At 66.6% G+C, this 10,661-nt stretch overlaps 1 protein-coding gene across 4 annotated transcripts in view; it reads left to right on the top strand.

The window, feature by feature from the left end:
• The first annotated feature begins 3,406 nt into the window (after window positions 1-3,406).
• AATK (apoptosis associated tyrosine kinase) overlaps window positions 3,407-10,661 on the top strand; it is a 32,118-nt gene continuing 24,863 nt past the window's right edge. For 3 of the 4 annotated variants that reach the window (XM_043585338.1, XM_043585334.1, XM_043585333.1), the window contains exon 1: window positions 3,407-3,572. In XM_043585338.1, coding sequence (XP_043441273.1) covers window positions 3,495-3,572 — 78 coding nt within the window. In that variant the 5' untranslated portion in view covers window positions 3,407-3,494. The remainder of the gene's footprint in view (window positions 3,573-10,661) is intronic. The other variant, XM_043585337.1, reaches the window with a different exon arrangement.

The raw sequence follows: 10,661 nt of genomic DNA, 5'->3' as shown, positions 1-10,661 counted from the left end.
CACACACCACAGAGGTCACTGTTTAGAACCACAATTCTGGGTTTTGCAGGTGTACAAGCATCACGGGACACTTCAGTCACCCCAAAAGAGGCCACGCACCCCTTCAGCGGTCACTTCACTGGGCACCTGGCCCACCGGCTGCGTCCCATCTCTGTGGCTGGGAGCAGCGTGGGCCCCTCACACGGGGGGCGGGGGCGCCCACAGCGTCTGTCCTGGTGCATTGGGGCTTCCCTCGCTGAGCACGCCTCCGGGGCCAGCTTGTGTCCCCACAGGTGTCACGCTTCATCCCTTCCTGCACGGGACGTGGGCCCGCTCACCTGCCGAGGGACAGAGTGGCCTCACTCCGTCACCCCGCCCGGCCCCACACTGCTCCTGCACATGCTGCCGAAGCCTCGGGCTTTCCCGCGTCTCCTCTAGGCCCAAACTCCCTCTGTAGACACCATTCCCGGCGAGGCCCGGCCCCCTTGGATCCTTCCGGGGACAGGTGCCCTCCCCTCTCCACCCCAAGCACCGGGGAGGCAGGAACAGGGTTTGACGCCATCTGCCCGAGATGCCTCTGTGACCCCGTGCTGTAGGCCCAGAGGCTCCTGCCCGTGACCTCGATCCCCGTGGCCTAGGACTTCCTGTGGGTCCTGTGGTGAAGCCAAGGAAACAGCACCTGCCAGCCTGGCCTTTATGGGTGACAAGCCAGCCCCTTGGGCAGCGGTCGCCCAGGTGTGTGGCACCCTGACCCCCACCTTTATTAGGCCCAGCTCTGGCTGTGGAGTGCTCTGGGGCTCCGGCCTCCCCCCAGGTCAGGGGAAGCGGGGGCATGTCTTCAGGGACCTCCCCCCACCCCGGGATTGGTATAAGCCAGACCTGCGGGAGCCCTGGGCCATCCCTGCCTGCCCTCTACGCTGGGACCTGTCTCTCTGTCTTGCTGCCCCCACCCCTGACACCGGGCAAGCAAGTGCCCCAGGGCACAAGGTGTTGTATTTGCTGCTGGTGCTTGGATCCTTTGTCTTCCCTGTGTTTTCTCAGAGGTCAGGGGGCTGGACCTCAGCCCAGAGGCCAGGGAAAGAGTCCCAGGCAGCCTGGCCAGCCCCGAGCAGCTCAGCTCTGCCCTCCACAGGGCTGCGGCACCCTGTTCTGCCCAGTGGGCCTCATCATGCCGGCAGAGGGTCAGGCTCGTGCCGACCGGGGGGCCTTGGGCTCAGAAGACCCCGGCAGGATAGCGGTTCTGGCTCTGACTCCGGGGAGCATCCAGACAGACCCTCCCCTAAATTCCAGTGCCAGGCTTCCTACCCCACACCGTGGTGACGGTGATGCTTGCCGGCTGGCCCCACGTGGGAAGTACCAGCCCAAGGGACAGAAGAACGCTGGGGGCGGGGGATCTGGAATGCCTCAAGTTCGATGGTTACCATGCCTGGGACACAGCAGGGCTCCAGGAAAACCTCGGAAGACCCTGCTGCCTGGGGTGGGGGGGGGGGAGGGGCGTCACTGTGGTCAAGTGCGGTGGGAGTGTTGCAGCTGGAGCCCTGGGGCTTTCCCTGCCCTGCCTGGACCCCAGAGGAAGGTCCGTAACCCCAAAGCTCCAAGATCTACCCACCCTCTGCGTGAGGCTTCCGCTATGGGTGACCCCTGCGTTTGAGTGTGTGCCCACATGTGTGTTCACAGGCAAACTGTGTCACAGGGAACTGTCTTCTGACCCTGGTCACTGAGGCCAGCCACAGTGGTGTAGAGGGTCTGGACAGAGACAACTTAGGGCCACCGGTCATCTCCCCTGCCTGTCCCCCAAGGAGCCTCCCCAGGGTCCAGGTATCCGGGGCACCTTCCTGGGTGGGCAGAGGCAGGACCCTCCATATGGGGGCCGGGCAGTGCTGGGCCTACCTCCTGGGTGGGGAGGGGAGGTCCTAGACTGTGGACCCAGCCCCTTTTCCTGGGTACACTCTGAGATCACAGCCCGCAGTCACCTTCACCACTGGTGGCCTCTGACCCTGCTCACCCCCGGGATCTGAGCACCTGTCCCCACCAGGCCCCTTACTGGCTGTTCCACCTGTGGCTCCTTTATCCTCAACAGCGGCCTGTGGGGCAAAGCTACTTAGAGCAGCCTCCACACAATCAGGGTCCGTCAGAAGGTTCTGGATACCCTGTTCGCTCCCACAGGCCTGTGGTGGGTCGGGACTGTTCATAGCAGGGGACCCTTAAGGTCTGAAGGGAAAGGAGGGATCATTCCTTCACCCATTCCTTCACCCCTTGGTGGGGCACTTTCTATACAAGGGGACCCCTTAGAAGAAGAAGGCCACCTTCTGGCATCCTCTTCCTAGGGGCTGACTCCTCAGCGGGAGCCTGCGTCCTTGCTCTCCCCAAAGCCTTCGCAGGCCCTGAGGGCAGAAGGTGCCCCCTCCTGCCTCCCACAACACCCCTGCCCTCCAGCGGGGCCCTGCCAAGGGGTTTTGCTCATCGGCCGGGGAATGAATGGATGGATGAACCAGCGTGACCCAGGTTACATAAAACCCAGATCCCGACTACACTGTAACTCCCCCGGCTCCCACAGGGGGAGGGGCGTTGATCTCAGCACCCCCCCCGCCCTCCCCCAACCCCGGCCGCCCGCGCCCCACGGGCCCCCTGCAGCAGGCGCCGCAGCGGTGCAAGATGGCGCGGCGTGGGGGGTGGGGGTGGAGGGGACCGTCCCTCGGTGCCCGGCGCCGCCGCCGCGCCCGCCCCAAACGCCCGGCGCTGTGCACTCCCGGGCGGGGACGGCCGCCTCCTCCTCCACGGTCGTCGCGGCGTGGCACAGGCGAGGGTGGCCGGTGCAAAAATAACCCCCCGCCAGCGCGGGCGCCGCCCCAAGGGCGCGGGGCCGGACCCGAGCCGCCTCCGAAACCTGCGTGTGCGGGCCGCGTGCCAGGCCCCGAGCCCCGCGCGCGTGGCCCCCCGCGCGCCTCCGGGCCCCCCTGCGCGCGCTTTCGTGTTCCTCCTGCGCGCCACGGTGCCCACCCCCGCGTGTGCCGCCGTGCCCTCTCCCGCGTCTCCGTGCCCCCTCCTGCCTCCGTGCCCCCCTCCCCGCCTCCGTGCCTCCCCCGCGTCTCCGGGTCTCCCACCCTGCGTCTCTCCGTCCCCTCTGCCCGCGCCTCCTCCCCACGCCCCGTCCCGGCGCCCCCCCCCCTCCCAGCCTCCGGGTCCCCCCTCCGCGCGGCTCCGTGCCCCCCCCCCCGCCCCGCCGGGGAGGGAGCACCCCCCCCCCCCCCCCCGCTCCCGCGCGCGCGCCCGCCAGTGTTTTCGGACTGCACCAGCCCCGGAGCCCCGCGGCGCCGCGGCCGGCCGGGCGGAGGCTCCTCGTCTGCCGCCGCCGCCCCGCGCCCGCACCGCACCCGCCCCGGCCCCGCGGCTGCGGCGGTGGGCGCTCGGCGGGCCGGCGGGCAGGGCGCGCTCCGCACCTGCGGCGGCCGCTGGGGCGATGGCGCGGCGCGGCCCGGGGCCCCGGGCGTCCTGAGCGCAGCGTCAGCCCGGGGATGCCCGCCGCGCTGCCCTGGCCATGTCGTCGTCCATCTTCAACCCCAGCTTCGCCTTCAGCTCGCACTTCGACCCCGGTGAGTCCGCTGGCCGCGCCCCTGGGCCAGCCCTCTGCCCGCTGCGGCTGCCCCCAACCTGCCGGTCCAGCCCGCCAACCCCCCACCCCCACCTCCAGTCCCCCCCCACCCCCCCCCCCACTGCGGACATGATGCTTCCTGAGCCGCGGTTTCCTCTTTTGCAGGGAAATTAACCCTTTCCCCACCCTGAGTAGAGCCCGCGGGAGGAACTGCTCTGGGAAGGACCCCCTGGGGGCCTGATGGTGGAGGTGGGCAGGCCGTGGTGCCCGCACTGGCACAGCTGAAGCCTCTGGCAGGGGGGGTGGGCCGCGGAGGCTCAGGTAACTGGGGCAGGAGGCCTGCATTGGCCCCAGGTGTCCAGGGGAGGAAGTGGCCAGGACCAGGGCCCCCCTGGGAGGTGTGGGAGTGTTGCTTTGGGTCCCAGGCCACCATGGCCCCTTGCCCGCCCATGGTCTTGGTGTGGGAGGCCCCTGTCGGTGCTGGGGGCAGGTTCTAGGGAGCCCTGCCTGGCTGACCAGTAGCCTGCATAGGGAGTTGGGAGCAGCGGCCACCCACAGGACGGCCCACTGGGCAGAGGCTCAGGAGAGATGGGCTTCGGTGGGTGTCCGGGCCCCCTGGACAGTGTAGGGGAAGCCAAGGCAGCACCATCTAGCTGGCTGCAGGGGCCCTGGGGCCCAGACTCCTCTTCTGCCAGCCTGGTGGCACCACATTTACCCGTGGCTGCCTGGCCTCCTGGCAGCGGTGGGCAGGTTCAGTGGGCCCAGCGGCCGGGGGCAGCTGGAGGCCCGCATCCGTCACCAGGAGGTGGTAGGCTTTCTTCCCTCCGTCCCTCCCAGCTCTGGGCCTTCTCCACCAGCCTGAGAGATAAATCCCTGCCCTGGAGCCATGGCCCAGGGGCCCGAGTCCCACCCACATGTCACTGGAGCTTTGGCACAGGCTAATCCAGCCAAAACAAAGCCAGGCGCACATGTGACAGGCTCTCCTGGGTCTCCCTCCCTGGAGCAGGGCCCGGTGTGTGCAGCCACGCGCGGGGTCCCCTGGGCACGGCCCCATCCGAAGGCATTTTGCTCCTGGGAGAAGGGAGCTGACGTGAAGTCTGTCTGTTGGGTTTAGGGTGTGGGTGTCAGTCCCTCAGAAAAGACTTCCCAGGCAACCAACTCCCAGGGCTTGGAGAAGGCGCCGTCATCAGCAGCTGGCCCGGAGGGCGGACAGCAGCAGCCCTGTGCCCGGGCAGCCTTTAGGGACAGGCATCCGGGCCCCTCCAGGCCAGTGCTCCAGGCAGCGTGCCCTCTGGGAGGCGGGGGTCCAGCTTCAGGAAGTGCCGGCCTTGGAACTGGTAGCAGGGTCGTTTGTGCTTGTGTGTGTGTGTGTGCACGCCAGGACTGACCCCGGGATGGAAGCCCTCCCCCCACCCGCCCTCTTGCACAATTTGTGGAGCCCAGACTTGCCCTGTGTGGGGTTCACTTACCCCCTCCCTACACTCGGGTGTGGGCACAGACCCTTCCCCCACTTTAGAGAAACAACAGTGCCAACAGCTGTGATCAGTGTAATTACAGTGTGTCAGTTTAATGACTTACAGGGAAAAAAGTTGTTGGGAGGCTGAGGGGAGGTCTCCTCTGCAAGGTCAGTGAAGGGCAGAGCTGTGTCCTCGCGTAGAGGGGCTGCCCTGAACGGCGGCGGTGGGTAAATGGGCAGGGGTGCAGGGTGTTGGCCCCACGGGAGCGTTGGGAAGGAGGAAAGGTGGGGTCCCCTGGCCTCCCACTAAGCGTCCAGCGTTCAGAGCCCAGTTCTCACCCACTGGGGTCTCTCTGCCCAAACCCGCCTCTCTGGGGCTGGTTTCTCGTCTGTGAAATGGGATAACAGTGCTTACCCCCCAGGCCCTCGTGGAGGTTAAGTGCCTGGGGAAAACTTGGGGCTTAGTGAACAGAGATGCTATTTTAGAGGTGGCTCCGTGGCGCCACCCAAGGGTGGAGAGAGGTGCCTCTTTTTGAGGGCTGCACGTGTTGGGGGGTGCGGGGGACCATGCTGGGGGCATGGTCTGGAGGGCAGGGAAGACCCGAGTTCTTGGCCGTCTTGAAGTTTGTGTCTGTGGTTGCCCAGCAGTCAGGGGTGGACAGAGAGGCCAGGCCCGTGCAGGGAGTCCCTCATAAAGTCACCAGGCCAGGCCATGTGGCTTTCTTGGGATTCCGTGGTGGTCCCTATGGGCGGGAGGCAGTGACGGTGGCAGTTATATTGAAGAGGGGACTGGGGCATTAAGGAATCTGCTCCTGAAATCATTGTTACACTACGTGCTAACTAATTTGGGTGTAAATTAAAAAAAAAAAAAAAAAAAAAAAAAAACTAACCAAAAAAAGAAAAAAAACAAAGAAAAGGGGACTGAATTTGAGGCTGAGGCTGTATCTGCTCAAGTGTGACCTGGGGACCCCACCTAAACCAGTGCCTGCCTGGGCCACCACCAGCTCTCAGGTATGGGCAGGGCCAGGTGCCATGTGTGGTCTTGGGCACCCTGGGCCTGTGCAGGCTGCCACTTCTGGGGTCCTCTTTCCCAGGATACGGGTGAGGGTGCGGGATTTCTGGGTAGACGTAGCCGTGTGACTTCAGTGCCGTGTGGCCTTGGGCCGAACGAGCATTTGACCTCTCTCGAGGTTCAGTCCCAAGTACGTGAAACCTCACCCTGGAGAGACCAGGTGGGAGGCGCGAACTGAGGGATGATGGGTGTGTCACAGGGAGGGTCAGGAGCAGTTGGGCGGGGCCGGGAGGGACAGGATGGTGTGGCCATGAGAGAGTGAGGGTCCCCTCTCCCGTAGGAGTGTCCCGAGGCGGGACCCGGCCGGATGAGGCCTGAGGGACCTCAGTAGGTGTCTGGGAGGTGCCTTGGTCACCGTGCTGCGTTTCTGGGCAGGGCTATGAGTCCCTGATCCCGGGGGGCCTGGGGCTGTCTGAGGGGCCGCCTCCAGGTTCTGGCTTCTCCCCGAGAGCTCCCCTCCCTGACCACGTGGCCCTCTCTGTGCCACCTCAGTTTCCTAAGCTGTAAGGTGCCCACCTCTGGGGGTCACGTGAGGGTTCACGGGGTCGGTGGCGTGAAAGCAGGTGTTGGCCACGCCGGTCGAGGCTGACCCGGGGCAGGGGTCCTGTGCACTGGCTGGTGGGACTGGGGGTGTGGGAAAGCTCCTGGAAGACAAGGCAGCCCCGGCCCGTTCCCCCCGCCTCTCAGCTCATGTCGTCCCCCTGGTGGATCCTCACGCCGAGCCTGGCCCACGGGGAGCTCACTCCCAGCACAGGGTTGGGCGCAGCCAGGGCCTTAGGGTGACGCTCGGTGGGGGGTGGGGTCTGAGGGGACGAAAGGAGGGGTGTACCTAGGGGAGCTGAGGACCCCGGGGGCGCCCGGGGAACTGGCAGCGGTTCGCAAGCCCGGCTGCCCTGAGGCCTGGCCGGAGCCGGAGACAGGCGCTCCCAGGCCCCTCCGGGACCACACAGCAAGTGCCCTTCTTGTGCCCTCCGGGGTGGGTCCGCGGGGTGTGGGCCAGCAGGGGGAGCCATGTCCCTCCGGGCACAGGGGGAGGGGAGACGGTTTCTTTGCTTCCCGCACGTTCTCCGGGAAGCCAGGCTCTGCCCTTCCCTCAGTGGGGCTGTTTCTCCCCCACAGGGCCCTGCACCCACGCAAAGAGGATCACACACACTCGTACACGCGTGAACGCTCACGGATGCACACATGCCCTCCCGTGAGTGAAAGTGATACACACACCCACGCACGTGCTCACGCAGACTCCTGTGCGCACACATATAACCTCACACACACCTGCACTCGTGCACACACACGCACGTGCATTCTCACCCACCTGTGCACACACCCGCACTCCTGTGCGCACGCACACACATGTGCTCACACGCTGTGCACACATATAAGCCGTCGCACACGCCTACACTCCTCATGTCCACACGCACGGACAGGTGCACGCCTGCACACGTGCCCCTTCACACCGATGAACACACGTGCACCTCGTGCGGACATGCCGGGGCAGAGCCTGCCCGTTAATAACATGTGTGGTCACCTGCTGGGGCTGGAGAGTGTCCCTTGGGCGCAGTTAGCCCTGAGTGTGGCCTTCTGACCCGCCGGCTGCCCGTCCGTGCTGCCCCGGCCTGCCCCTGACCTGAACTTGGGGCTGGCCTGGACCTGATCCCTCCGAGGCCAGACCATCTCCCCGGCCTTGGGTGACCTTGGGCCGGGCATATTAGTGCCTCTGGCTTCTGTGCATGGACTTTGCCACCACCTTGTCCTTGGGGGTCCCGGCCCATTAGGCCCCCGCCAGGGCCGTGACCTCCTGGTTGTCGCACCCACAGCCCCGTTCTGCTGTTGATTTCCGCTGGCCTGGGTGGGTACTAGGGCATCCTGGGTGGGGTCATGGCTGAGGGGAGAACCAGATCCCGCCTCCCCCTCGGCCCCCAGCTCCATCACTGCTCTCCTTGAAGTCATGGGGGCAGGGATGTCTGTGCCCGAAGCAGGTGGCCTGGGGCTCCGGGTTCCAGAGCTCTCTGTCCCGGTGGCTGGCCCTCAAAGGCTGCCTCTGCTGTCCCCCGGCCACGGAGCCTTTCCCAAGGGTGGGCCCCTCGACCCACAGTCTTTCCTGGGGGCGCGTGCCTCTCCTTTATCTGGGAACTCCCCCACGTACCCCATCTTCCTGCCACAGTGGGCTCCTGGGGGGAATAGTGTCCCCCGCCAAAGTTCCTGTCCATCTGGAGCCTCAGGATGGGAGTCTTCGTAGGTGTTCAGGGTGGGCCTAAGTCCCGTGGCTGAGGTCCTTGCGGGAAAGTGGGAGGCCGCCTGGCACCCCCAGAAACTGGGAAAGGCCGGCAGGACCCGGAGGGAGCGTGGCCCTGACTGAGGACTTCCGGCTCCCAGCGCTGTTGTGCCCCGTCCCCGCTGGTGATGTGCCGTCTGGCAGCCGCTGGTGGCTCCGAGCCTGCCTCCCGCCCTCAGCCTGCCTCCGCCACCTGTGCAGACGGGGCGGCCGTCTCCACCTGGTGGAGCCTTGGGAAGAAAGTGAGGCGACCACGCGCAGGCATCCTCAGGACCTGCCTGTCGCACGGGAAGGGGTGCCAGCGGGACGGCGGCCCGAGGCCTCCCCGCCCCCCCCGCAGAGGAAGCAGCAGAGGAAGCGAGGGCAGGGGACGCAGGGCCGGAGGCCAGTTCCCAGGCGGCCTGTCTGGGCCGTGTCCATGCCAAGCCCCCCCCGCCCCTGGGCTTCCTCGGGCAGCGGCAGGGCCGAGGCGGGGCGCCTGGGGGCCCCGAGTAGGGTCAGGGGTCTCCGGAGAGTCACTCTGGGGTTAGACCAGCGGTCGGAGCCACGTGGGAGCGGCTGCCCGGAGCCGGGTAAGTGGGGGTTTCTGGGAGGACAGGGGCCGCTCTCCACCGTCGGGCCCCGGGGGACGGGGGCTTGTGGTCGCGAGGCCCCAGCACCTGCTCTGGGGAGGAGGAAGTGGCAGGACAGGAGTGGGCAGGACCAGTGCAGTGGCTGGGCGGCCTAGGGGTCGGTGCGTGTGCGTGAGTCAGTGGGGTCCTGGCGACGGGGGGTCACCTCCCACGGTGGGGTGTGGCCGGACCTGGCCTTGCTCAGCCCCGGCGAGGGTGCGGTGGTGCCCCTCCCCATGAGGGGTGTGCCCACCTGCCGGTCAGGGTGCCCTGGCCGCTGGCCTTGGGCTGGCTGGGGAGACAAGCTGTCCGTCCGTGGGAGCCAGGCCGGGAGCAGGGGAGCCCGGGTCCCACCTCTGGACTCCGCCGAGGCCTCCCCTGTGCTGAGGCCGCGTGGGAGCCCGGCTGCAGGATGGTTCTGGGGACGCCGTCTTGGGGACTTGGGGAGTCCTCGTCGGGGTCTGGCTCTGGGGAGGGTCCCACAGGCTTCGTGCTCTGCCATGTTAAAATTCTTAATGATTTTGAACAAGGGGCTGCGGGGCCGCCTGTGGTCCCCAGCAGGTGCGGGGGCTCCGACCCCCCGAGTAGGAGGACCCAGGGCCTCCAGTGGCTGTTGCTTGGCCTCAGGCCGGGCGGGTGGGTTGTTTGTCGGGTGTCCGTCCCACTCACGCCGATGGCACTGTTCCTCCAGTGACCTGGTGTGGACGGCCGTTGCCTTCTGTCCCCGACTTCCCTATGACAGCTTTGTTGAGATACAATTCACATTCCAAGGGACTCACCCCGCCCCTGGCTTTTTCTTTAATTTCTGAGAGGGGGAGGGCCAGAGGCGGGGTACAGAGGCTCTAAGCAGGCTCCACGCGGACAGCAGCGAACCCGATGGACGCGGGGCTCGAACTCAGGAACCGCGCGATCATGACCTGAGCTGGTCACGTGCTCAACTGACTGAGCCGCCCAGGCGCCCCGGACTCACCTCCTTGAAGCGCGTACTCCGGTGGTGTTTACTGCACTCACGGAGTCGTGCAACCATCCGAGTGGCGGGGTTAGGAACACTGGTGTCCCTGTGGTGACCGCCAGGCCCTCCCCACTCCCTGCCCCCCACCGGCACCGCGTGTGCCTCCAGGGGCTGGCCTCACGTGTGCATTTCGTGTCCACAAGTCGCGCAGCGCGGGGTCTCCCTTGTCACCCCCCCGTCGGGGCCCTGCTGGGAGAGGGGCTGGAGCCGCTCGGGGTGGGGGCAGCCGCAGTGGACGCCGTGGGCTGCCCAGCGCGTGGTGGCCGCCAACCCGGGGCGCCCCGCGGCAGCCTCACTTGCCTTTTCCCGCCACCTGGCGCCTTCGAGGCCTTTCCGGGGCCTTGTTGCCCGTTTGCACGTCTCTTCTGTGAACGCCCGTTACAGCCTTTCCCTCATCGGTCGGGCGTGGTGTGGACGCGTCCTGGGCCAAGCTCCTGGCCAGACACAGGTGTCGTGGCTCTCGCGCTTCTGAGCGGCCTGTGCACCCCCCCAAGAGGCAGCTTCCAGCGCCCGTGGATGATCCACCCAAAGGAACGATCTTGCTCAGATCAAAGCCGCGTAGCCTTGGAAGAGGCTGTCCTGGTCCTCGGTGGGGCCTGGGCTCCTTCTGCTAGGCCCATGGGCGCATTCCTGCTCGTGGCCGAGGCTGCCCCTGGCCTGGGCGACG

This window comes from Prionailurus bengalensis, chromosome E1 (genome assembly GCF_016509475.1).
Source record: "Prionailurus bengalensis isolate Pbe53 chromosome E1, Fcat_Pben_1.1_paternal_pri, whole genome shotgun sequence".
Taxonomy (NCBI): Eukaryota; Metazoa; Chordata; class Mammalia; order Carnivora; family Felidae; genus Prionailurus; species Prionailurus bengalensis.
The sequence above is the reverse complement of the archived record's forward strand: the minus strand, read 5'-3'. Positions and strand labels throughout refer to the sequence as shown.